Here is a 23468-nt window from a genome sequence, read left to right on the forward strand (position 1 = left end):
GGAGTTCTTCTTGAGTTTCGGCGAAGACAACAATGTCGTCTGCAAAGTGCGGGTGACTGAGGTATTCTCCGTTGATGAGGATTCCTCTTCTCTCCCAGTCGATGCGTCTAAATATATATTCTAGAGTGGATGTTAATAGTTTGGGTGTGATTGTGTCACCTTGGCGGACACCCTTGCTAATTGGAAATCTACAGGATGGTTTATGAAGCTTTACACTTGCTTTTGCATTACTATAAATGTTATTGAGGATGTTTATATAGCGTCTAGAAATTCCTTGGTTATATAAGGCATCGATAATAGAAGATTTTTTTATTGAATCAAATGCCTTCATTCGATTATAATTAATCGATTAACGATAATCGATTTTATTATATATTGTGGCGATGGCACAGATATAGTGATGACCAAAATTTGGGAATATCTGGTGCGGTGGTAACGACGTTATTAAATGATTATATCGGAAAAGGTCACACCTAGCGATTCCAATCCCGGGATCCCGAACTATTTTCGATACACATGAATCCCGGGATTGGTAAACATAATCCCGAAACTTTCGGGATTGGTTTTTTATCAATTTTTATGGAAAATAAAATAAAATACTTACTTACTAATAATACTTTTAATAACATAACTACATTAGAAAGTAGGAATAAAAACATTTTCCGACAAAGCCATCAAAACAAGCGGATCGGGTGACCAAAGTGCGGCGACGTATTTTCGACAGAAATCTTCGCCCTTAGTATTTTTTTTATTAGTTATTGTTATTATTATAATATGTTGTCCTTTGTCAGCTCTTATTCATTCGCTTGCGATTCATGATAATAATAATGAAATAATACAATATTTTATTATCTATCATTCTATCTGAATCATTTCTTTGGCGGCACATACTTACATTCTCAAATAATAATTATTTTAATATTATTACCAATTTGCAAAGACTTTGAAAATATTGTAAGCGTGCATGTTTTTTATGGATGTAATAAGCATTACAGTCGGAACTCTATCATAACATCCGGAAGTTAATGCATTTAAAAAAACAGCATCAATAAAAACATTATTTATTATCTCTCTTTTTAAAATAATAACAATTGAAATTATGACGAATCAACAAAAAATCACTCCTTTCAGATACTATATAAATAATCTGGCATCTTTTTTTATTTCAATCAGTTCTAAGATCGTATTTCAACAGGACACCTACAGAAAAATGAATAAACAATTAAAATATCGCATTCACAAGAAAGATGGTGATATCAATTCAATATGGAAATACGATTTGACATCAGTTGATGGAGCTACAGCTAAGTGTAAAACATGTAATGTGGTGTTAAAAACTGGCGGAGGAAGTACCAAAGGACTGCACACACATTTGTTTTCAATACACAAGATGAAAATTTATGATCCAACTTCTGTCAATAATTCTCTTCAATCAAGTACATTCAATCCTGTTACGAAAACCACCGAAACTCCTGAACGACCGCTGAAGTGAAAATTTATATCTGATTATTTTTTAACCAAAGAATATCAATCACTTGACGCTGTGCTGGCACGATGACATCGCGAGATGGTTTGCCATTCAGTGTTTTTACTACATCGATTGATTTGAGAGCAGCTCTGTTGGCTAAAGGATACCAGTCCCTCCCTTCTTCTGCTACTTCAATAAGAAACCGTGTAGTTTACAGCAAGAAAATTCGAAATAAAATTATCGAAGAAATTTATGAATATAAGAAAAACGGAAACCGTTTTAGTTTGACATTGGATGAGTGGACATCAGGGGCCAATAAACGCTACATGAACATTAATGTGCACAGTGAAAATGGTAAATTTTGGAATATTGGTTTATCTAGAGCAGGGGGGGGCAAACTTTTTGGATGGAGGGCCAAATTCAAGAATTTAAAATGAGCGGCGGGCCGCAAGTAAAATACCATTTTTAGATATACACTATTTATTATCACGAAAAAAAACATTACAAAAAAATTAATGAGAAGAATGAAACTGTCGTACATTTTTTTACATTTTTTTAAATTCAGGTGTTAATTTTGTAGTTGATATTCTCAAAACTAAATGGGCATTGGAGATATTTAATCGTAATTTTTTTTTATTGAGGTTCATGATCGAAAATGTTTGTTCACATATATAGGTTGATCCAAAAATAACGAACATTTTTCTTGCATAACCTTTAAGTTGGTCGAATTTGTCTGAATTAAGGACATTGTAAAATTTGGAGATTTCTTCACGACGATACAATTCTCTTAAATCTGTGTCACACTGCAGATCAATAATCTCAAGTTGTAGCTCTGTCGGTACACTTTATCAATATCTATTGAAAATGGAATGCGTACTATTGCTAAACTTGTCTCAATTTTTCGGATGTCACCAAATCTTTGTGTAAAATCGTCATTCAGAGCTTTAATAATTTTACCATATTCTTCAAATTTATATTCTGGTATAGTCAGCAACTTCAAAGTTGGAAAGTGGTTCACGTTCTTATTCGATATTTGTCAAAGGAATAACTTGAGTTTTAATTGAAATCCATTCAAACTTTTTACCATATTATGGGCATATATTTATTTTCCTTGCAACCTTGTTAAAAGTATTTAAATGTGTCACGATGTTCAACGTAGAAAATAGTGGTTACATAGTGTGAGACGAGATGCAAGGAAGACTTACTGAGATAATACATTTACGAAACAACAAATTCTTCAAATTTAATCTATTGTCAATATTTTTAAAAAAATTATATAAAAGTTATTCGTAATCAGAAGTACAATTAACGATGGCGGGCCATAAAAAATACCCGGCGGGCCGCAGTTTGCCGCCCCCTGATCTAGAGTGTATGGATCAATGCCAGCCGATGCTTGTGTAGAATTAATAAAGAAACGCCTAGAAAAACATTGGATAATGATATAGTTTCCATAGTAACCGACGGTGCAAGCGTTATGGTGCGCGTTGGAAAGCTTGTCATCTCAGAACACCAATTATGTATCGGTCATGGAATTCACCTTGCTATTTCTGAAGTCCTTTATAAAAAGATTCCAGCTCAATCCACAGAATCATGCTCTGAAGAAAATGATGAATTCACTGATGGCTATGAAGAAGGAGGATTTACCATAGCTCACTGTGAACCGGAAAATATTATTTTATCGGAAGAACACTGTATCAGCGATACAGTAAATAGAGTCAGAAAATTTGTAGCATTATTTAGAAGATCACCCTCTAAAAATGATGCTCATTTACAAAAATTCATTAGAGATGAACACGGAAAAGAACTGTCACTTATATTAGAATGTAAAACAAGGTGGAATAGTCTTTATAATATCGTCGGTGTTTTGTAAAAAGGGCGAATCAACCAAAATGCTACTTTACAGGAGGAGGATTTTTAACTTTTGACATTTATTTGTTTTTTACCTGTAGATGATTATAAATATCTAACAAGTTTATAATAAAGCTTAGAAAGAATACTGTCATTATAATAGGTATTATTATATAATATTTTAAAAGGCCTAATATGTCACATTTGCTTTTTATTTTGTAATTTTAATTAATTTAATTTAAGTCGATTATCGTTTTTAAGTACTTTCCTGTGGAGATAAAAATTCGCCGTTTTTACACAACAAAGCTAGTGGGGTACATATTGTATTTTCATTAAAAACTCGATTTCGCCAAAATGGTTGATTCGCCCTTTTTACAAAACACCGACGATATGCTGGAGCGATTTATATATTTGAAATCAAGTATACAAAAAACACTAATAGATTTGAGGAATTTTCCCGTGACATTTCATGAAAATGACTGGATGAAAATTGCAGAAATTATAGATGTCTTGTAACCCTTAAAATTAGCTGTCGAAGCATCTGCCGACGTGACTCCAACTTGTCCGCAGCCGACGCAATTTTAAATTTCAGTTTCAAGCTATTGACCGAGCTTAAATCTGCATTAAGCAAAGATATGTCAATTTCTCTAAAAAAACATATACAAAAACGAAGACGAACCGAATTAACTGATACACTTAAATATCTAATAAATCCTCAATCATTCGATGACAATGAAGATGACAAAATGTTTTCGACAGCAACTCCTAAAACTATGAGGGAAACAATTAAAAAATTAATTGAAAGATTAGCTGAAAAAAAGGAACAAGGTATGCTGCAAATACCAGAGCCACTCGATCATACAGCATCTATTGAACCCTCTTCAACACAGTCATCTCGTATAGAATCCTTATCAAGTGAACAAATAACGATGAAAGAACAGTTACAAGACGCAATAACAAAAAGCATGATGACACGTGCAAACCGAAAGTTCAAAATGATACTGGCCTCATGTCTGTAATAAAAAAAGAAATGGTATTATTTGAAAATGGGGGTTCTCTTGGTCATCAACTTGAATTGGTATATAAATATCTGATGACGATACCCCCAACGAGTGTGGAAGCTAAACGTGCTTTTTCAGCAGCAGGCTGCCTGGGTACCAAAATTAGATCGAGAATAAATGACGAAACACTTGATGCGTTGGTATTATTGCGGGCATATTATCGGGAATAATGTTTAATTTCTTAAATCTTAAATTTTTTTAAATTGTTATTGTCGACACAATATGTTATTTTTTATTTTAATTGAACTTGTATTTCTATTTGTTATATTTTCATAAATAAATACAATTTTTTTACTATGACATTATTATATTATTACAATATTATTTACTCCATTAAACCTATGTATTTCCAAGATTGAACCTACACAATATTAACAATAAATGTCTTATTAAATAGTATAATTGAGTCGTATAGTATCAAAAGTAGAACTGTCGCATATATGTCGAAATTGAACTAAGTATGCCACATTATTCTTCGGATCATAATGTATGACTAGCAATATAATATTCGAATTAAAATCATATCTGTGTGGTATAAAATCGTGAAAGAAAATAGGGCTTGGTATCAAAGTTAGAACTGTTCACGTCTTTGGAAACACAAGTAGAACTGTTCGGTTTCGACCAATCACAGAGTTGCCCTAAGTGACGTCACAATATGCCCGCTCATACATATCGTTCAGTTGTGACTGTTGACATGCCGTGTTAAAAGTTGAGTTTTTTATGGTTTTTTTTACCAAAACATATAAATACTGATGGCTAGTCCCCTCATGGAGTACCAACCAACACCAGTAATAATAAACAAAGGTCGCAAGAGAAGCAGAAATCCTGAAAAATGACAGGCAAAAATCGACAAAGTTGGCAGGTCAGTGCGTGTAAAATCCATAGGCGTACCTACATCAAATGTTTTTAAAATATTACTTATTAAATATTTAATTTTATTTATCCAAGTTTAAACTATTTCAAAAACATAGTGCTAATTCTTTTTCATCCTCGGACGAATGAAACCTCGGTTGAAAATTTTCCTATAAGGATAAACCGCTCCTGATTCATTAAATAAAGTGGATTTTAGTACAATTGTTTTTATGAAATTTTATTTATATTATTAAAACTAGATTAGAACACAATGTCTCCCCTCTCCACCAACAAGAATAGTTTCTATAATTATTGGGATTGTTTTTGTTCACTTTTTGTATGTGTTCTTAAATCTTTTATTTATTTTCTGTGAACTGCTTATTTCATTCCTTTTTTCTTATCGATGACATATTAAGTTTTCTGAGTCCAAAAGAAATATGAAGCGTTCAAAACGTTAGGGGAATGTTCAGGTAGAGAATTTATATCGATCAGACTACGGGAAACTAAAGAATATTATACAAGAAAAATAATAACATTGATACGATTCGTCCATTTACAGTTGCAAAAAGGTTGCCAAGTGAAAGAAGTTTTTGAATAAATTATTAACTAAGCATTATGGGCCACAATGATAAACTTTACCTAGGTACTCTCCAATTCTATAAAAAAAAACATTAGATGAAAATAACTCCCGGAATAATTTACGAGATTCAGGGGACGTGAACTTAGGTGAAATACAAGATGACATTCTAAATGAACTTATAGTATAGATTTTATTCCGTTATTATTCTTAATACCTAATACATTGGAAAATATGTCCTATTTTCTTTATTATAAAATATGTCATACAATAATATCTCTGTCTCCCTGTATGTTTATGGTTTCATGTTATTTTTTTAATACCCATAATATTTAATCAATTTAAAATTAAAGTATTATAAATTTTATGTAGGTACCTATTAAAATTGAAATCAATAAATAAAAAAAATACATTATTTTTATTATAATGATGTACTGCACTGGTAAATTTGAACTACTTCTTAGTGACGTCATCCACAATTGTTTGGAATCAAATACAGAACGTTACACAACCTTGGTAACAAAGACAGAACTGTATACTATGTGAGTATCAAATGTAGCACTCTTCACTTTTAAAACATGTATATTTAATTATTCACAACAATCAGAATTCTGACATACGTAAATTCTGTTGTGTATTTCTAATTTCTAAAAGTAGAAAAATATTTTATGCTTTTATAAAACTCAAAAATCCAACAAAACGTTTTTCGTCATTTTCTCGAAACGATGAATAGTGCACAGTTCTACATATGATTCTATACGACTCAATTTATACTAGATTTATTTTTGACCGATTTTATCAATGTTATTTGTACATATAAACATTTAATATTAACTATCGAAAAAAATGCCAATCCCGGGATCGTCAAATTGTAATCCCGAAATCCCGGGATCAAGATTTTGGCTCGGGATTGGATTCCCTAGTCACACCTTATGGTGTGATAATTGGTATTCCAGCCCAGCTCTTTAAATTCCTCCACACTAATAAAACCAATGCTTGTGGCACGGTTAGGAAGAACCGGAAGAAGATGCCGCGTTTTGAAAGTTAGAAAAAAGGAGAGACGAATGCCAAATCCAAAAGCCCTTAAATGGCACGATAGGAGGGATGTCCGTAAGTTAACCACGCTTCATGATGACTCGTTTGGACCAACGGGAAAAACTTATTTTAGGACAGAGGAACCCATCATGAAACAGTGTGTATTAAATTATAACACAAATATGGGGACGGTGGACAGAGTGGATATGATGCTCAGTAATCTTTCGTACATGCGAAAGTCTATTAACCACTTGACTGTTTATCCCGAGTGTGACTCGGGCACGAGTTTATTTCGCACACTGACTAGCCCGAGTCTCAGTCGGGCGTTTTTTTTATCAACTTGACAGGAATGTTTATCACGAGCTACATTCGGGAAGATCGTATTTCAACTTGTCACACAGTTTATTATTTGTTTTGACTGGTATTTGAGTGATATATGAGCCATATGACATCATAAAAGCTTTATTTACTGCCGGGCAGAGCGGGCCTGATTAGTCAATGAGTTCATTGTTCATTCATAGTTATTTTTGTGTTAGGTACGAGGGTGGGTCAATAAGTCCTTAGAAAAGCCGACAGGTGGCGCGACTAGTACTGTAAGCGGTTTGTTTTCATGCAGCGGCACTACCGATTCAGTATGCTGCGAAGTTTCAATCAGATTGGTCGGGTTGTTGTTTTTTATTTTCGTACATTTAAAAAAAAAATTTGCTTGTTTACAAAAATGGAGAAAATTGAGTTTAGAGCTGTTATTAAACATTTTAATATAAAAGGGTTAACAGCAAAGGAAATAAAAAATGAGTTGGATTTAGTTCACGGCATATCTGCTCCTTCACTTGCAACTATTTATAACTGGTTAAATGAATTTAAACGTGGTCGTACATCAACAAAGGATGAACCACGCTCAGGACGTCCTGTAGAGGTGACTACACCAGAAATGATCAATAAAATCCACGATATGGTGTTAAGTGACCGAAAATTAAAGTTGAGTGAGATAATTGAGGTTACAGGGATCTCAAAAGGTAGCGTCATTTCTATTTTACATGACAAATTGGGAATGAAAAAAGTTTTTGCAAGATGGGTGCCGCGTTTGCTCACAGTCGACAATAAACGCAATAGGGTGGTGGCCTCTAAAGCCCTGTTGTCGCTCATGCAACGCAATCCGGATGAATTTTTTCGTCGCTTTGTGACTGTAGATGAAATATGGATACACCACTATACTCCCGAGACGAAAGAACAGTCAAAGCAGTGGATTGCGAAAGGCGAACCATGTCCAAAGAAGGCGAAAACCGTAAAATCAGCTGGTAAGGTTATGGCTACTGTATTTTGGGATGCACGTGGAATTATTTTCGTTGACTATTTGAAAAAGGAAAAACAATAACAGGGGATTATTATGCATCTTTATTGGACCAGCTAAAAAACGAAATTGAAGAAAAACGGCCTCATTTAAACAGGAAAAAAATCCTCTTTCATCAGGACAATGCCCGTGTTCACACATGTTTACGATCAATGGCTAAAATTGAAGAATTGAAGTTCGAATTGGTCGACCACCCACCGTATTCGCCAGATTTAGCCCCCAGTGACTTTTTTCTTTTCCCAAACTTAAAAAAATGGCTAAGTGGACAACGTTTTTTTTCAAATGAAGAAGTCATCGATCGGACAAATGCTTATTTTGAGGACCTTCCGAAAACTTATTTCTCTGACGGTTTAAAAAAAATTGAGAAACGTCTAACCAAGTGTATTGAGCTCCAAGGAGATTATGTTGAGAAATAAAAAAAAAATACAAAAATAAAAACTGTTTTAATGCTTTTTTCTAAGGAATTATTGACCCACCCTCGTATGTCGCATGTTATTGTAATTTGAATTTAGTTACTTTTGTTATTTTTGTTATTTTTGAGCACATTTTAGAAGTGAGTTCGTAAAAAATAAGTATATATTATTTATACTTATTAGCTTCATTTTAGTTACCAACCAATACCATCTACGGCGAATAAAAAAGGCCTACTAGACGTGCAAAGTATGCTGCTCACATATGAATGAAAATGACAAACGAATACGGAAGGAGACGAGATTGTGATGTAGGGTTGTGTATTGAATTTTTAAAAATTTACCATACCAAAAAGACTTATTAAAATTATTTCCGTAAAATTTAAAACATAAACCTACATATCTGTTGTGATGAAATGTAGAAAAACATTAAAAAAAATTGACATTTTTCATAAAATTTTAAATATTGTAAAAAAGTGTTAATTTAATGTGAAAAAAAGTAAAACAAACGTAAAAATAAAATTTTTAATAAATTGTTTAAAAAATGTTTAAAAAAGTATCTGACAATTTTTAGACACTCTTTCTCACCAAAATATAACTGGGAAGTGGTTAAGTGGTATAAGAAGGTGGCTTTCCACATAATAGACTTACATTTATTGAATGCTTACTATTTATACAAATTTGTAACAGGTAGCAAAAAAATATAGTGTAAAAACTGTACATCCCCATAGGCCCACGGCATCAACTATTGATAATCTGGTTCATTTATTACCAAAATCCGCTACAGACCATTTGCCAGAGCACATACCTCCAACACCCAAAAATGCCAAGCCGCGCAGGAGTTGCCATGTCTGTGGCAATTCAAAAAAGGCAAAAAAATATACAAATTATCCCGTTTTATGTGTTCAACGTACCAAGTCGCCTTATGTTTATATCCATGTTAAAAAATTTACCATAGTTCAAAACATTTTTAAATGCGTTATCCTTTTTTTTTTTAAATGCAAGTTAAGTTTTGAGATTTATTTTTTTTGTGAAAATTTCGAATTACGGCGAATTTTGAATTATCCGTGTTCGTATTAACGAGGTTTTAATGGAATGATTTTTTTTGGGCATCTATTGAAAATAATTATATTGGGCAACTATTGAAAATTTCTGATATTAAATGTGCTTTGAAACAAATTCGCTACAGGATGAATACATTAGATAGTAGGGATTGTTACCAACCAGTATAAAATATTAAAATAAGTACTTAATTAAATTAAATAAAATAGTACTGCATTTTGAATATTTTTTTATTTTCCGTTTGTGACATCTGTTGATTGAATCATTTTGTAAACTAGTTCACTGCAAAGAATAAAATTAAGTATTTATATTTCCTTGTTAGAATATACTTAAAAATTAATGCAATCAAGGTTATTGACCTTTTTTATAGGCGTTAAAAATGAACACAACCTCGGAAGCGATTTTTGATACAGGATAATATCTGAACAATCCTTGGACTGTTGAAAAGATGTATAATATGTCATTATGATGTCCTTTCAACTTGGAAAACAACATTTCAATAAGTAAAATATTTGGCAGATTGGCAAATCACAGGCGTTTATGGAAAAATTGCAATGGATCAGAACTCAATTTTTTCAACTTCAATTTCATACATTTGGGCTTCATCTCTATAGAAGAAGATTTTCTTCAACATCATTGTTGAAAGACGGTTTTGTTTCTGGTTATAAAAATTTGATAAATATCAAATAATCTATCTCTTGAATTCATTATAATATTTTAGAAGATAAATAAGTAATCTGATTTAATTATGTATGTATGTATGTCATTGATTTGCGATTATGCGGGTTGGTATTACAGGCGCGGCCTTGGCATCCATGCTGGAGTTGTTCCGGGCGCTGGTGAAGACGGGACTGCCCGGTCTCGGGCACCGCGAACTGCTGGCACTGCTGGTGGCCCCCGTAAAGCAGCTGGGCGCACACAACGCACTGCCACACCTGCACAAACAGGCTTTCCATTCGCTGGCCAAATGCGTGTCGGCCCTCACGCAAGAGTCGCCCGCCGAGGCCGCCGCCGTGGTGCAGCAGTTCCTGCAGGACGCTCACGCCCCCGCCAGCGACGCCCACCATATGTTCGCCCTCCTCGGCATCGCAGAAATCGGCAGACACATGTCAGTCACCATTCCTCTCTCACAATATTGAAGAACATGTCGATATCCGGGACCGGAGAAAATCGACCATATTCGTCCGCACTGAAGATTAATCATTTTGTTCATTTCGCAGAGACCTCAGTCAGATCCCGAATCTGAAGCAAGTTCTGTTGGCTTCCTTCTCGCCTCCGTCGGAGGAGGTGAAGTCGGCGGCCAGCTACGCCCTGGGCTCGGTGGCCGTGGGAAACCTGCCAGAATTCTTACCCTTCATCCTAAAGGAGATCGAAGTCACCCCCAAGAGACAATACTTGTTGCTACACTCACTTAAAGAGGTACAATTGCTATTTATTCCCTTTACCTTTGTGTCGGTGCACCGCCCTGCTGATGTTTATTAATTTTTGACAATGGTTACTCATTTTTCAGATAATATCGTCCCAATCGTGCAGTCCCGCGGGGGTAGAAGCTCTTCGGCCTTTTGTGCCTTCCATTTGGAAACAGCTGGCGGGGCACTGCCAGTGCGCCGAGGAGGGGTCCAGGAATGTGGTAAGTGTTTCCGATAGCGCCCCATTCATCTTAATCTTTTGTCCCCAGGTTGTGTGCATTATTAATTAATAAGGTATTAATATTTTCATTGGCATCAAATAATTCCATTTAACAAAAGGGTTGGGTCCTGTAATTTTAGTACATACTATGTAGTAATGTAAGTTCAAACAGACACTTTATTTTGATAATTTAAATGTGAATTAAACACCAGCCATTCGGTGTCCGCCAAATTTTGGCAAAAGCATACTTGTACAGTAGAACCTCGTTAATAAGAACACGGATAATTCGAAATTCGCCGTAATTCGAAATTTTCACATAAAAAAAGTCCCTTCAACATTATTTTCATATAAAACTATACCTTTAATTCAAATTTCGTAATTTGAAATTATTTTTTAGAGTCCTTGGCATACAAAAATATTCAATAAATCGTAATAAAGTACACTATATCATGAGCCAGTCATTGAAAATTGTGACAGACTTTTCGTAAAACATAAATTACTTATTTTAAGAAGGTAATAAAAATAATCCTGACATTTTATGACCCATTAACACACAGAAAACCGGAAATTTGGTAGGCACATCTATGATCGTAAACAATATGGACGAAAATAAAAAAATTTTAAATTAATATTTTAAATACATACATTTCATAATTTGTAATTTGAATTTTTTTCGATTTTCGGTCCCATGGAATTCGTATTAACAAGGTTTTACTGTACTGTACTATATTTTTAAGTATTATTTTATATTACTATCCAACATTAATTGATATCATGACTTTTTGAACAAACGTAAAAAACAAGAAAATACTTGCATATGTAATAAAACGCAACTCGGTAACACTGAAAATAAATCTTTATATGTGATTAGGACCGCCTGTGCCATTGCATTATTGATACGAACATTACCAATGCGTTTTGTGATTTTTTGTCATCGCAGAACTGCCATACTTTTAGAATTATATCCCTGGAATTTCCACAATCTGTTTTAGAAATACTTCTTACTTTATTTCCTCTGTATTTTCAATCACAAAATTTTCCAATTGCTTCGGCTGCATTCTTTTTTTTGTGGAGATATTTTAATTCGTTGTTGATTTTTACCATCACTAGGTATATCAAAATATAACTTACTTGAAGTAATTAGCGCTAAACAGATATCTAAAAGTGTGAAATATTAAAAGGCCACCTTATATAATCTAATATTCTTTTTATTTTTTTAAGTGAACAAACATTAAAAAATTTTAGAGCAAGAAAATCAGGTGGATTAGCTACAAATAGTCCTTTGATTGTAAATTACTATATTAATACTTCAACATATCAAATTATGTATTACGTACATTTCTTATTTAAAAGAAAGAGCTTTTTGAATTGTTGATTTTCTTTTAAAATTTGCTTATTTTATTTATAATTTAATAATATATAATTGGATATTGACGCCATGAGAGCAAAATAAATGGCGTTTGTGACAAATTTATCCTCGATGGACAATTATTTAGTTTTGAACTCAGCCGTCTGACGATTTATGCTGGTATATCTTTATCTACTTATATTTTTTGTGAGAACAAATAGTAATCCAAATTACACTTGTTTAATTACAATATGTGTAATTAAGTAATTTGAAATCTTTCACCAATAAATACATTTGAAAATTACAAAATTAAAAAACTACCTAATATTATATTAATTGCTTTCAATTGTATAGGTACAATCAACAATAATTATTGCATTAATGTTATGTAATCCCTCAACATTCGAAAATCTCATGTTTACATTTTTTACAACCTGAATATAATATTTGTGTATTTGTTACGCCGAATGTGCGAAATTGACTATTACATGAAATGTGCAAAATTTTGCCAAAATCATGAAAAATGCAAGGCCGTTGCCTTATTCATGCATTAGACAAAATATCTGCCGAGTGCATGAATTCGGCAGTAATTTTTCTGCCTAGTTCATGCATTGGACAAATTAGATAGTAGCGCTACTGTGGTGTTTTTTGCAACTACACTAAATGTGTCAAATGCTCATGCATTGGTCAAAATTTACGTATATTATCTATGGTCAAAATAGATGGTCGCGCTCCGGTGGTATTTTTTGCAACTAATCAAACTAACCAAATGTGTCAAATGTCATTGATTATAATATAAAAATATACCAATCAATAGCTACAATAATGTTCATATCCATTTACTATGCGCAAAAAAATCTAGAACTATAATATGATAACGGAAGAATTTTATTAAAAGGTATTTTCGCGATTTGATTCGTGCTTGGGTATCAATCGTGCAATGGTCGATTGTATGTTTGTGATAGTTTGTTGATACTTGTTAGCTAACCTCAAAATGGACATTCAGTTGAATTCAGAATTACAAAACCTAACCTAACATAACCCAACCTAACCTAATAATAATAATATTATATTATGTCCAATTATAACTAATAAAACCATCCGTATTAAATTTACTTTTTCTACTGTCATGTTGACAGTTTAATAATTCAATACCCTGGCGAATTCACGTACTCAGCAGATAATTTATCTAATTCACGAATAAGGCAACGGGCTTGACTATTACATGAATTAGCCAAAATTTTGCCCATTTCATGTAATAGTTAATTTCGCACATTCGGCGTAACATATGCAATTTTCCTTCAGCCTCATTTACAGAATGTTGGAAACGGCCAAGTGTAATTTATGATTATTACATATTTAGCTATGAAGTCGATATATATACAGAACTGGGACTTGGACACTGGTGCACTTGTATTTGTTTTATAGCACCTCATTTATTCTAACCATTGTCATTCTGTTGTATAAAATAAAATTAATAGAAGTATTTAGTGACGACTAAAGTAAGAGCTTGCGTAGGTGTCAGAGTGTCTGGGTAAGCTGTGCCTGTTGGAGCCGCAGGTGCTGTTGCCGTGCCTTAGGGCATTCCTGCAAGCGGCTGAGCCCCTCGCTCGCACTACAGCCGTCACCGCTATCAAATTCACCATCTCCGACCAGGTGCGCCGTTTTTACATATTTATGCTTTTCCATTTGTTTCACTGTTCTACTGCTTCTTTTGAATAAGAAAGAATTGTCCAAACCGCAATAGAGTGACAATACGAATCTTGACAATACAGATTTTAATTTATAAAATGTTTTTATATCGGTAAAGAACAATTCTATATCCTTTTCAATCAAAGTAACAGCGGGTAAATTTACCACTTCCACTCCGATATGGTTTCATGAGGATCGGTTGTCAACCGTGTAAACAATTTGCACTGAGTTCGAACACACACAATAACATGCAAATTGGGCTCAGGCGAAAACCACGGAATCAGTAGTGAGAATTTCAGCCTCATTGGCTATACTGAAATTATCTGACCACGACCTTCTTAGAAAACTTGTTTTATTGTTCCGCATCACTCCTTTGAGCTGTGTCATCAGCGGGTGACCGACGAAAACTGCAATCTTGCCCTCAATTATATCGTAATGCTTCAATCGTAAAAATTTTCAGCCGCAAGCCATCGATCCGCTACTGCGAGAGTGTATGGGAGAATTTCTGTCGACCCTCCGTGACCCCGATTTGGGTGTGAGGCGAGTAGCGCTGGTCGCCTTCAACTCGGCCGCCCACAACAAGCCCTCGCTCATCAGAGACCTCTTGGATGACATCTTGCCGCAGCTATATGAAGAAACCAAAGTCAAGGTGAGCACCGTTGTCACCATAATATTAATATTATTCTACATTATTTCATGTTTGTACTCATTTGGTACTCGTATAAGCACAAAATTACCCTGAATTGGAGAACCCCATTGTGTGAGAGTGAACTGCGATGCAAAAAAACTCAGCATTTCGAGACCACTTTTTGTTTAATAAATAAAACAAAATGAGATCCTTTCGAAGATATTTTCATGACTACTAACTAAATATTTTTTGTCCAGTTTACAAATGTTTTGTTCAGAGATTTTTTCATAACATCTTTTTCTGTCTTCCTTTAGCTCGACGTCCCGCAATCTTGCTCTTGAATATTAATTGCAGTATCTTGTATGTATTACGACACAGGATATGCCTAAGGGCTTAAGGCCTCAGATGTTCATTATTATGGCAACTTATGATGATGCAAATCATCTGCACGCTTTCGCTTCATTTAATATTTGAGTCATTTAAATCTTTCAAGCCGGTTCATTGTGTTTGTTTTCAACCCCATAAACTGGCCAGATATTCAGTAGTGATTTTATAGAATATTATTTGTTTTATTTAATTTTCATAAAAACAACTTGTCAATTATGTACCTATGCGAGTAAAACATGAAGTTTAATAATCTTTAACCCTTTTACTCCCATTCGGCCGATATTTCGGCCCACCATACCTATGCGAAAACTCCATCTGGGCCGATCCATCGGCCGAAAGTTTGGATCCAAATTTACGATTTATTCCAATTTTTTTCCTGTCATATTTCTTCTCATGTAGACAAAACACTATATTCGGTATGTGTTAGGTGTGACTAATAGTTATTTTAGTGTCACACTTGATTATAATTGTGGCATACCCTAATAACTCACAAGTCATAATTGCTCTAGCTGTCGAATGCCAAGCCAAAGAGGGTCATAAAAATAATAAAACATTATTTTTATGACACATTTTAAGTTCTGAGATTTCTTTTAGTTGTTTTATGATTCATTTATCACATAATTATGAATTTTGTAATTTTAATGAACTATGACCGAACGAACAATGAATGCCCACTATTCTGTTGGTAGAATGGTGAAAAAATACATGAATAAATATTATTATAAAAGTTTTAGTGCTTTGAAACTTATTTTTTGAAATTTCTTCATTCCCATATCAGTTGGTCCTCAATACTGTATCGAATTCTCGTGCGATTTCGTGAATTGAATAATATTCTTGAATACCTTGACACTATACGATTTTTTTTTGATTACTTTATAAAAATTCTATTTCATAGAGAAATAATATGTTTATTTTTGTTTCTCTTACTAGATAAGAATAGATTATACTATACAATTTGTCGTATAAAAATGTCGTCACACTTGTTTTGTAGTTCAAACATAGTTTTATCCGTTCATTTCTAAATAAATATTGATACATTATTTTTTTCTTTTATTTTATTGGTGTAAACTATCAATATTATTACTTATTATTGCTTTATACACCATTGAGAACACACAAAAAAAGTTTCAAATTTTTAAAACATGTGTAGAATTATTTATTTAAAAAAAAACTAAATCAACGATTTTTTGACAAAAAACGCTTGGGAGTTTTCACATATGCTAGGCTAAATCACTTGGGAGTAAAAGGGTTAAATTAGTGGATACCAATGTACCTATGCGAGTAAAACATGAAATTTAATAATCTTTAAATTAGTGGATACCAAATGAAATGATACATACATTATATAAATAATTATTATGAATTATGTACCAACAGGTATAAAAATATTTAAATAAAATTGAACTATCTATGAAACTATTAGATCTTTATCATTCCATTTGATGGGATTAATTCCTCCCCGTGGGTTTTGTCAAATTTTTCAGTCATGCTGTTTCCGGCTCAAAGGCCGGCCATCGACACCGCGTTGCATTTTTACACGCCTTTTATAGGAAATATAGTAAAATTACATAAACGACTAAAAAACCCTACACTTGCTCTTGAAAAAGATAGCATTCCAATCAATCCCAGATTGAAAAAGGAAAGATAAATTGTTTAGTTTTAGTATAGGAAAATTCACTATTTTACACAGTGGTGCGGTTTTTTTGCGAGCAGAAGACCTACTACACACAGTAGGTATGTCAATTTTTGGCAATGTTCGATAAAAATCACCAAATTTTGATTGCAGAATTAAAAATAAATAACTTTTGAACCCGAATACGACTGGTCTCTTTCATATTTGCCAACCATTTATCATTTCAAAATGAAATCACATTTTTTTCAAATAAGCACACATTTGGCACCAAATAATTATAGCTCAAAACTAATTTTCAGATTCCATACTAAATGTCACCATATAATCATAATTTTGTAATTTTGGGGCCTTCAATTTCGTCTAACGCATCTCCCTCATATTCATAAAATATTATTTGAATGTTAATTGTGTCATGATATACTGTATCGACGAACCGGAGTGATCTTTTTCTTTTGCAGAAAGAACTGATAAGAGAAGTGGAGATGGGCCCCTTCAAGCACACGGTGGATGACGGATTGGACCTGCGCAAGGCGGCCTTCGAGTGCATGTACACTCTGCTAGGCAGCTGCCTGGACCGCCTCGATGTCTTCCTCTTTCTGCAGCATGTGGAAGGCGGTCTCCGAGACCACTACGACATCAAGATGCTCACTTACCTTATGGCGGCCCGACTCGCCACCCTCTGCCCCACCGTCGTCCTGCAGAGTAAGTCCACACTCCGATTATAAGAACGCTTCAATGGTATTATCAGTATACGTGTAGGTGCTTTATTTAGATCATTGATGCACAACCTTTATATCGGTACGGCTAATATATCCATTTTTTAATTGTTCGCTGGCTGCACGGGGGAATAAATGTCGCAGATAATGATATACTTGTCTGTTGTCTGTCTCGTGAGTCCTGCGTCTAGACATAAATTATATAGCTACATGCCAGATACTCGGCTCACTCCGCTCCACTTTGCATTATGTATATGCATATGAAATGGGAATGCATCAATACATTTTCTTTTGTCAATAATGGCCCGAACACATTACCATCACGTCACGTCACGCTGAGATAGAGGTATTGATTCACTATCTTAATCTCAACGTTTCTATCTCTATCTCAGCGTGACAGCATGTCACGTGTTGGTAATGTGTTCGGACTTGGGAGCATTTTGATTTCTTCTAAAAGTGACAAGTCAGATCTTTTACAACCAAATCTTGCTAGTGTATAATGCAATAAGTGTGTTGTCGTAGCTAAGTTCACGCAAATATTTTGTCACACACGTATATCGATGATATCTCTTGCAGCAACAATAAACTTTAACCAAAATTACAGTATGGGGTTGAAGCATTTTATAATGTTTCAATGAAAATCTAGTCGGTATAATGTAACTACATATCAGTGGCGAAGGGTAGAGGTAGGCTGTTAAGATCCGACATAAATAGTCCACAATAAACATTGTCAGGCATACGTCTTTGTTTTCATTGAACTAAGTCTACAATTTACAGATAGTGTTGGTTAGTTTATGAAAATAAATGAAACCCTGCCAAAATCAAACCATAATGGTTTTGGTATATTTTGGGCGATATGACAAAATTGTGCACAGTTTTTCATTCATACTTATTTATGTCGTTGGATTAAGAATACATATTACTCATATTATTGGTTCATTCCTTAAAATTCATTAAGCCCTGCCTAAACCAAACTATAATAGATAAAAAATATTATTTAATCTGTAAAATATACAAAGTTATGTATTATTTAATTGCATAATTTTAGATATTTTACAGATAGACGAGTATTTTTTGACTATTATCTATTATGGCGTGGTTTCGCGGGGTTTAATTGAATTTTAAAAACTAACTAACTTCATCTGTAATTTGTAGTCTTATTTCAATGAAAACAAATAAGTATGACTGACAAAGTTTAGTGTGCACTATTTATGGTGGATCTTAACAGCCTACCTCCACCTTTCACCACTGCCACATATTAGGATAATATGCCGGAGGCCAACTTTTATATCAAGTCTTCTACGACACAGCGCTGCATACTATTACGTCACATGTTCTTTGTGTGCTGCCTGTGTTGCAAATCTTCCTTAACTTATAAATATATATGTTAAAAAATTCGGTAAATTACCAAACTTCACAAAAAACAAAAATCCAAACCGGGTAACCGTGTGTTTCTAAAATAACCGAAAACCGGATAATTTTACAGTTAACCATCCAAATTTTTAGAGTAGGTAGACCATGGGTATATGGACCGAAGAGAAATAAAAATGTGTAAAAAGAAATATCTATAATTTACTTTGCAACGTGTCTTGACTATTGACAAAAACTAAAGTATTACAGTAAAACCTCGTTAGTAAGAACACTGATAATTCGAAATTCGCCATATTTCTAAATTTTTCCGAAAAAAAGTCCCTTGAACATTATTTTCATATAAAACCATACCTTTAATTCAAATTTCGTAATTCAAAATGATTTCAGAGTCCCTGGGATACAAAAATATTCAATAAATCGTAATAAAGTACACTATTTCATGAGCCAGTCATTGAAAATTGTGACAGACTTTTCTTAAAAAATCAAAAATTACTTATTTTAAGAAGGTAATAAAAATAATCCTGACATTTTATGACCCAATTCGGTATCCACATCTATGATCAGAAACGAAATTAATGAAAATCAAAAAAAAAAAATTTTTACTAAATTTTTATATTTTTCCCCCATACATTTCATAATTTGTAATTCGAATTTTTTTTCGACTTTCGGTCCCATGGAATTCGTGTTTACGAGGTTTTACTGTACCTTGTAATGGTTTTGAAACAAAGTTGTTTTTGTATATTCTATTCTTACTGAGTCATTTGTATTGACAGCTGTTTCGGGCTATAGACCTATAGAACGGTTGACTATAGTTATTGTCATTGTTGAAAACCAATAAAACCTATAGTGTGTAAGACTTTTCTCAAATGCTCTTTCCTCCCTTGATAATCCATGACCGCTTTTAATAGGTACTTCTTTAAGATTTACTTCTTCATCTCATAAAAAATCTTACTTTATTTCGTATGGCATACAGATCATAACTGTTGAATATAATATTTTTCAGCCTATTTTTGTTTTCTTCGGTGTTTGTAGCTTCCCATCACCAGTATGTACTACACAAATATAATGTATAATTCTTAGATTTAATAATTATGTTACATACATCTGTAACCGAAAATAAATAAAAAATATTGAAAACAAGTTTGCATAACACGATATTTAGCAACTTACGCAGAAGAAAAGCGATTATCACAATTTCCATTGTTTTATAATGGCTTTAGGTCATACTGAGCTTCAGGTTAATTTTACGTAAACTGAATGTACTGTCAAGGTGCAAATTATTTATGCAAAGATGATGCGTACTGTTTGTGCTATTGGCAATATTAGCATACATAAGAGTTTATGGCTTGCATTACAATTAGAGTGATAATATTGAAAACCTACGAATAAAAAATATTATTCATGGTGTTGAGTGATGTTTTAAACAAAGTTTAGTGTGCACTATTTATGTCGGATCTTAACATCCTACATCCACCCCTCACCACTACACTGCTCACAATATGTGCTTCAACTCTTTGTCTGCTTCCGTAATGGTTTAAGCATTTTAATGTTAAAAAAAACTCCACACGATATCGAACACACACTGAATTATGAGTGCAGGAAAAGTAAATGCGGACAGTGGGTTTTAGTTCCAGAAACGACCGTGGTGATGTAGATATAAAAGTTAGTGTGTAGGATTATTTTTTGCATACATATTTCATTTAGTCAGTGAACTCAATATATTATGGCAAAATCACATGGAGGGTTACGGGTTGTGTGTCGCTGCTTCAGATATATAATTATAACCTTCTGCCGAATATAATCTTTTTACTATTAAAATGATTTCAAAATTCAACTCTCTAACAGTTTTTGGACTTTTATTTGCAATTTTATTGCTCCTATCATAAAATTAAATGTTTATCACAGTTCATTTACTTGATTATGATATCTTCCATGTCAAATGTAATGTACAAGTCGTTGGCGCATGTTTAATGAAATATTGAATGTTGCAGGATTAGAAGGACTGGTGGAACCGCTGAGAATCACGTGCACCACAAAAGTAAAAGCCAATTCCGTGAAACAGGAATATGAGAAACAAGATGAACTCAAGCGCTCCGCGATGAGGGCGGCCGCGTCGCTTCTTCAGATACCCGAAGCAGGTTTGTCACCTTGCATTTTGTACTCATCATTGTGTCTCACCGGTCCCTGAACCTCTCGGGCCTTTGAAAATGACCTTTTCGGAAATAATTTCTTAAATAAAACGGATGACATTCTTACATGTCACCTGATGCAGAACTTTAAATGTTGTGCCTGCCTAACAAACTTACTCGGTGATTACTTTTTTCCCCCAAATAATCAACGATTATTGAAATCTTTCGACATCTGTCAGTTTATTGATCGAGTGATTCAGGCAGTCAATTTCAATGTCAAACACACAAAACAGATGACTGTTGTTACAATCTTATAAGATTTATGAAAGTTTTTATGTTTCCAGATAAGAATCCTCACTTGATGGAGTTTGTGAATCAAATCAAATCGTTCCCAGACCTGCAGCCCATTTTCGAATCCATCCTCAAAGACTCGAGCGGGACGAACGTCGATCCCAACATCATGGACCAGAGTTGAGGGCGTCGCCGTCTCCCCTGTTCACATTTCATTTTTTAAGACGAGCGGCTTCTCACAGCTGACCTGATCATAAATTTACGCAACATGCTGTTTAGGCGAAGAATTCTTATTAAAAATATCAAATATCTATTATGCAGTTTTGGTATTCTCATTTCAATTAGAAAACCTAAGATATCAGTCCGGTAAGATTTTAATTTGTTCATACTTTTAGCAACTTTGGTATCCATATCCCATGGTTTTCATTGTCCGAGATTGTCAAAGATCGAAACATTTTATTCCGACTGAGTAATATAATAAAGTGTTTGATAAAAATGTTACATTTGTCACCCATTTGCCTCGAGTGAAAATGGATTGAATACGGTGATTACAGGTGAAACGGAATTTCCATGTGGAGTTTGTTACTCTCCGCCGAATGTGAATATACCTACTACAAAATACACTCATGATGTACTTTTACCTCAAAGTGAGAAATCTCATTTACTATAAGTACTTGATTTAGTCACTGTAACAAATTTAATTATATAGCAAATATTTTATATTGCTTTTTGCATTTTTATTTTTCTGCCATTCAATAGGGTTATGTAATATAATATTTAAAAAAATTGGCTTATTAAATAATCGATATTTTAATTTAAAATTATGTTACAACTCGTTTCTGATAGGTTTTTTATAATAATATGTGAGATGTGCGGGTCACGTAGGGTGCTTCTGACTAAATTATTTTAAGAAATATTTGAAAAGCGAATGACGCATTGATTTTTTTATTTTTTCCCGTTTCATTGTATTTATATCAACCGTTCCTAGTTCCTATGAAAGTAATCGTACACAACAATAAGGTCATGATAACATGATTATAATTTATGTACCTACCATTAATTATTTTGTATCGAGATATCTACATTTTCGACTTCATTCATTTTGTGTAGGCAACAGCAGTCGCAGAGTGTAGTATTCTTTTATTTAATTTGCAGTATATTATAAGGAACAATGATTATTTGTACTTCCCATTAAATTTGACAATTTCCAAAACTAATATAATTCTATTTATCTGCAAGAAATTATGAAGATGCAGACAACGTTTTCATTTTAATATGTTATATAATTTATTGTCTGAAATTCTTCATGTGAACTGTTTTATTTTATTTCTTGGAAAGATGAATGCATGAGATTATATTTTCAGTTTGAAAGGCGTTCCATATTAAAGAAATAAAGATTTTTAAATAGTACTTGTATTCATTTAACTTTCTATCCTTTATTCCTTGCAACTTGCAACTGCATATTCTTATATTGTATTTTTACTCATTGCTAATAAATATTGGCATTATTATCCATTGTTCACCCAAGCGAAATTGCAAGCAGGAGGAGAGTGCAAACTAGCGTGAATGTATGTTACTAAAAGACATTGTGTTGTAATTCTACTAATTCTACTTATTTGCCACAGATGTCCAAATTTACCACCTACCGAGGGACATTTATTTCAAAAATGCATTTTATTGTATTTTTAACACAATCACTGCTAAAATTTTAATTACCACATTTAAATAACACGTTAATTATATCTAATGGCCCAAGTAAGTGGCGACTCCAAACGCGCCAGTCGCGGTGTTAGCACTAAATACACAATCTCCTAATGCACATGCCTGTAAATTTTAAATCATTCATTTTTGAGACATTCAACATTCAATAACCTACTATGCAGGCCATGCCACTGATTAACAAATTCTTTTCACGACCGACAAAACAAATTCCAAAACCAAGCAAGGGCACGCTGTCACTTGGATTGTGGTGTCCTTTTA

The 23468-nt window shown here is 33.5% G+C and overlaps 1 protein-coding gene across 1 annotated transcript in view; it reads left to right on the top strand.

Annotated features, from left to right (window-relative positions):
- The window catches only part of Cand1 (Cullin-associated and neddylation-dissociated 1), a 40542-nt gene extending 17645 nt beyond the window's left edge, over positions 1 to 22897 (top strand). Inside the window, exons 13-20 of the mRNA XM_085947228.1 lie at positions 10463 to 10772; positions 10885 to 11083; positions 11175 to 11294; positions 14160 to 14297; positions 14794 to 14982; positions 17440 to 17683; positions 21060 to 21206; positions 21542 to 22897. Coding sequence (XP_085803354.1) covers positions 10463 to 10772; positions 10885 to 11083; positions 11175 to 11294; positions 14160 to 14297; positions 14794 to 14982; positions 17440 to 17683; positions 21060 to 21206; positions 21542 to 21672 — 1478 coding nt within the window. The 3' untranslated portion in view covers positions 21673 to 22897. The remainder of the gene's footprint in view (positions 1 to 10462; positions 10773 to 10884; positions 11084 to 11174; positions 11295 to 14159; positions 14298 to 14793; positions 14983 to 17439; positions 17684 to 21059; positions 21207 to 21541) is intronic.
- The last annotated feature ends 571 nt before the right edge of the window (positions 22898 to 23468 follow it).

The sequence above is a fragment of the Rhyacophila brunnea genome, unplaced genomic scaffold, assembly GCF_057557595.1.
Source record: "Rhyacophila brunnea isolate RB1 unplaced genomic scaffold, BYU_Rbru_1.0 scaffold_2, whole genome shotgun sequence".
NCBI lineage: Eukaryota > Metazoa > Arthropoda > Insecta > Trichoptera > Rhyacophilidae > Rhyacophila > Rhyacophila brunnea.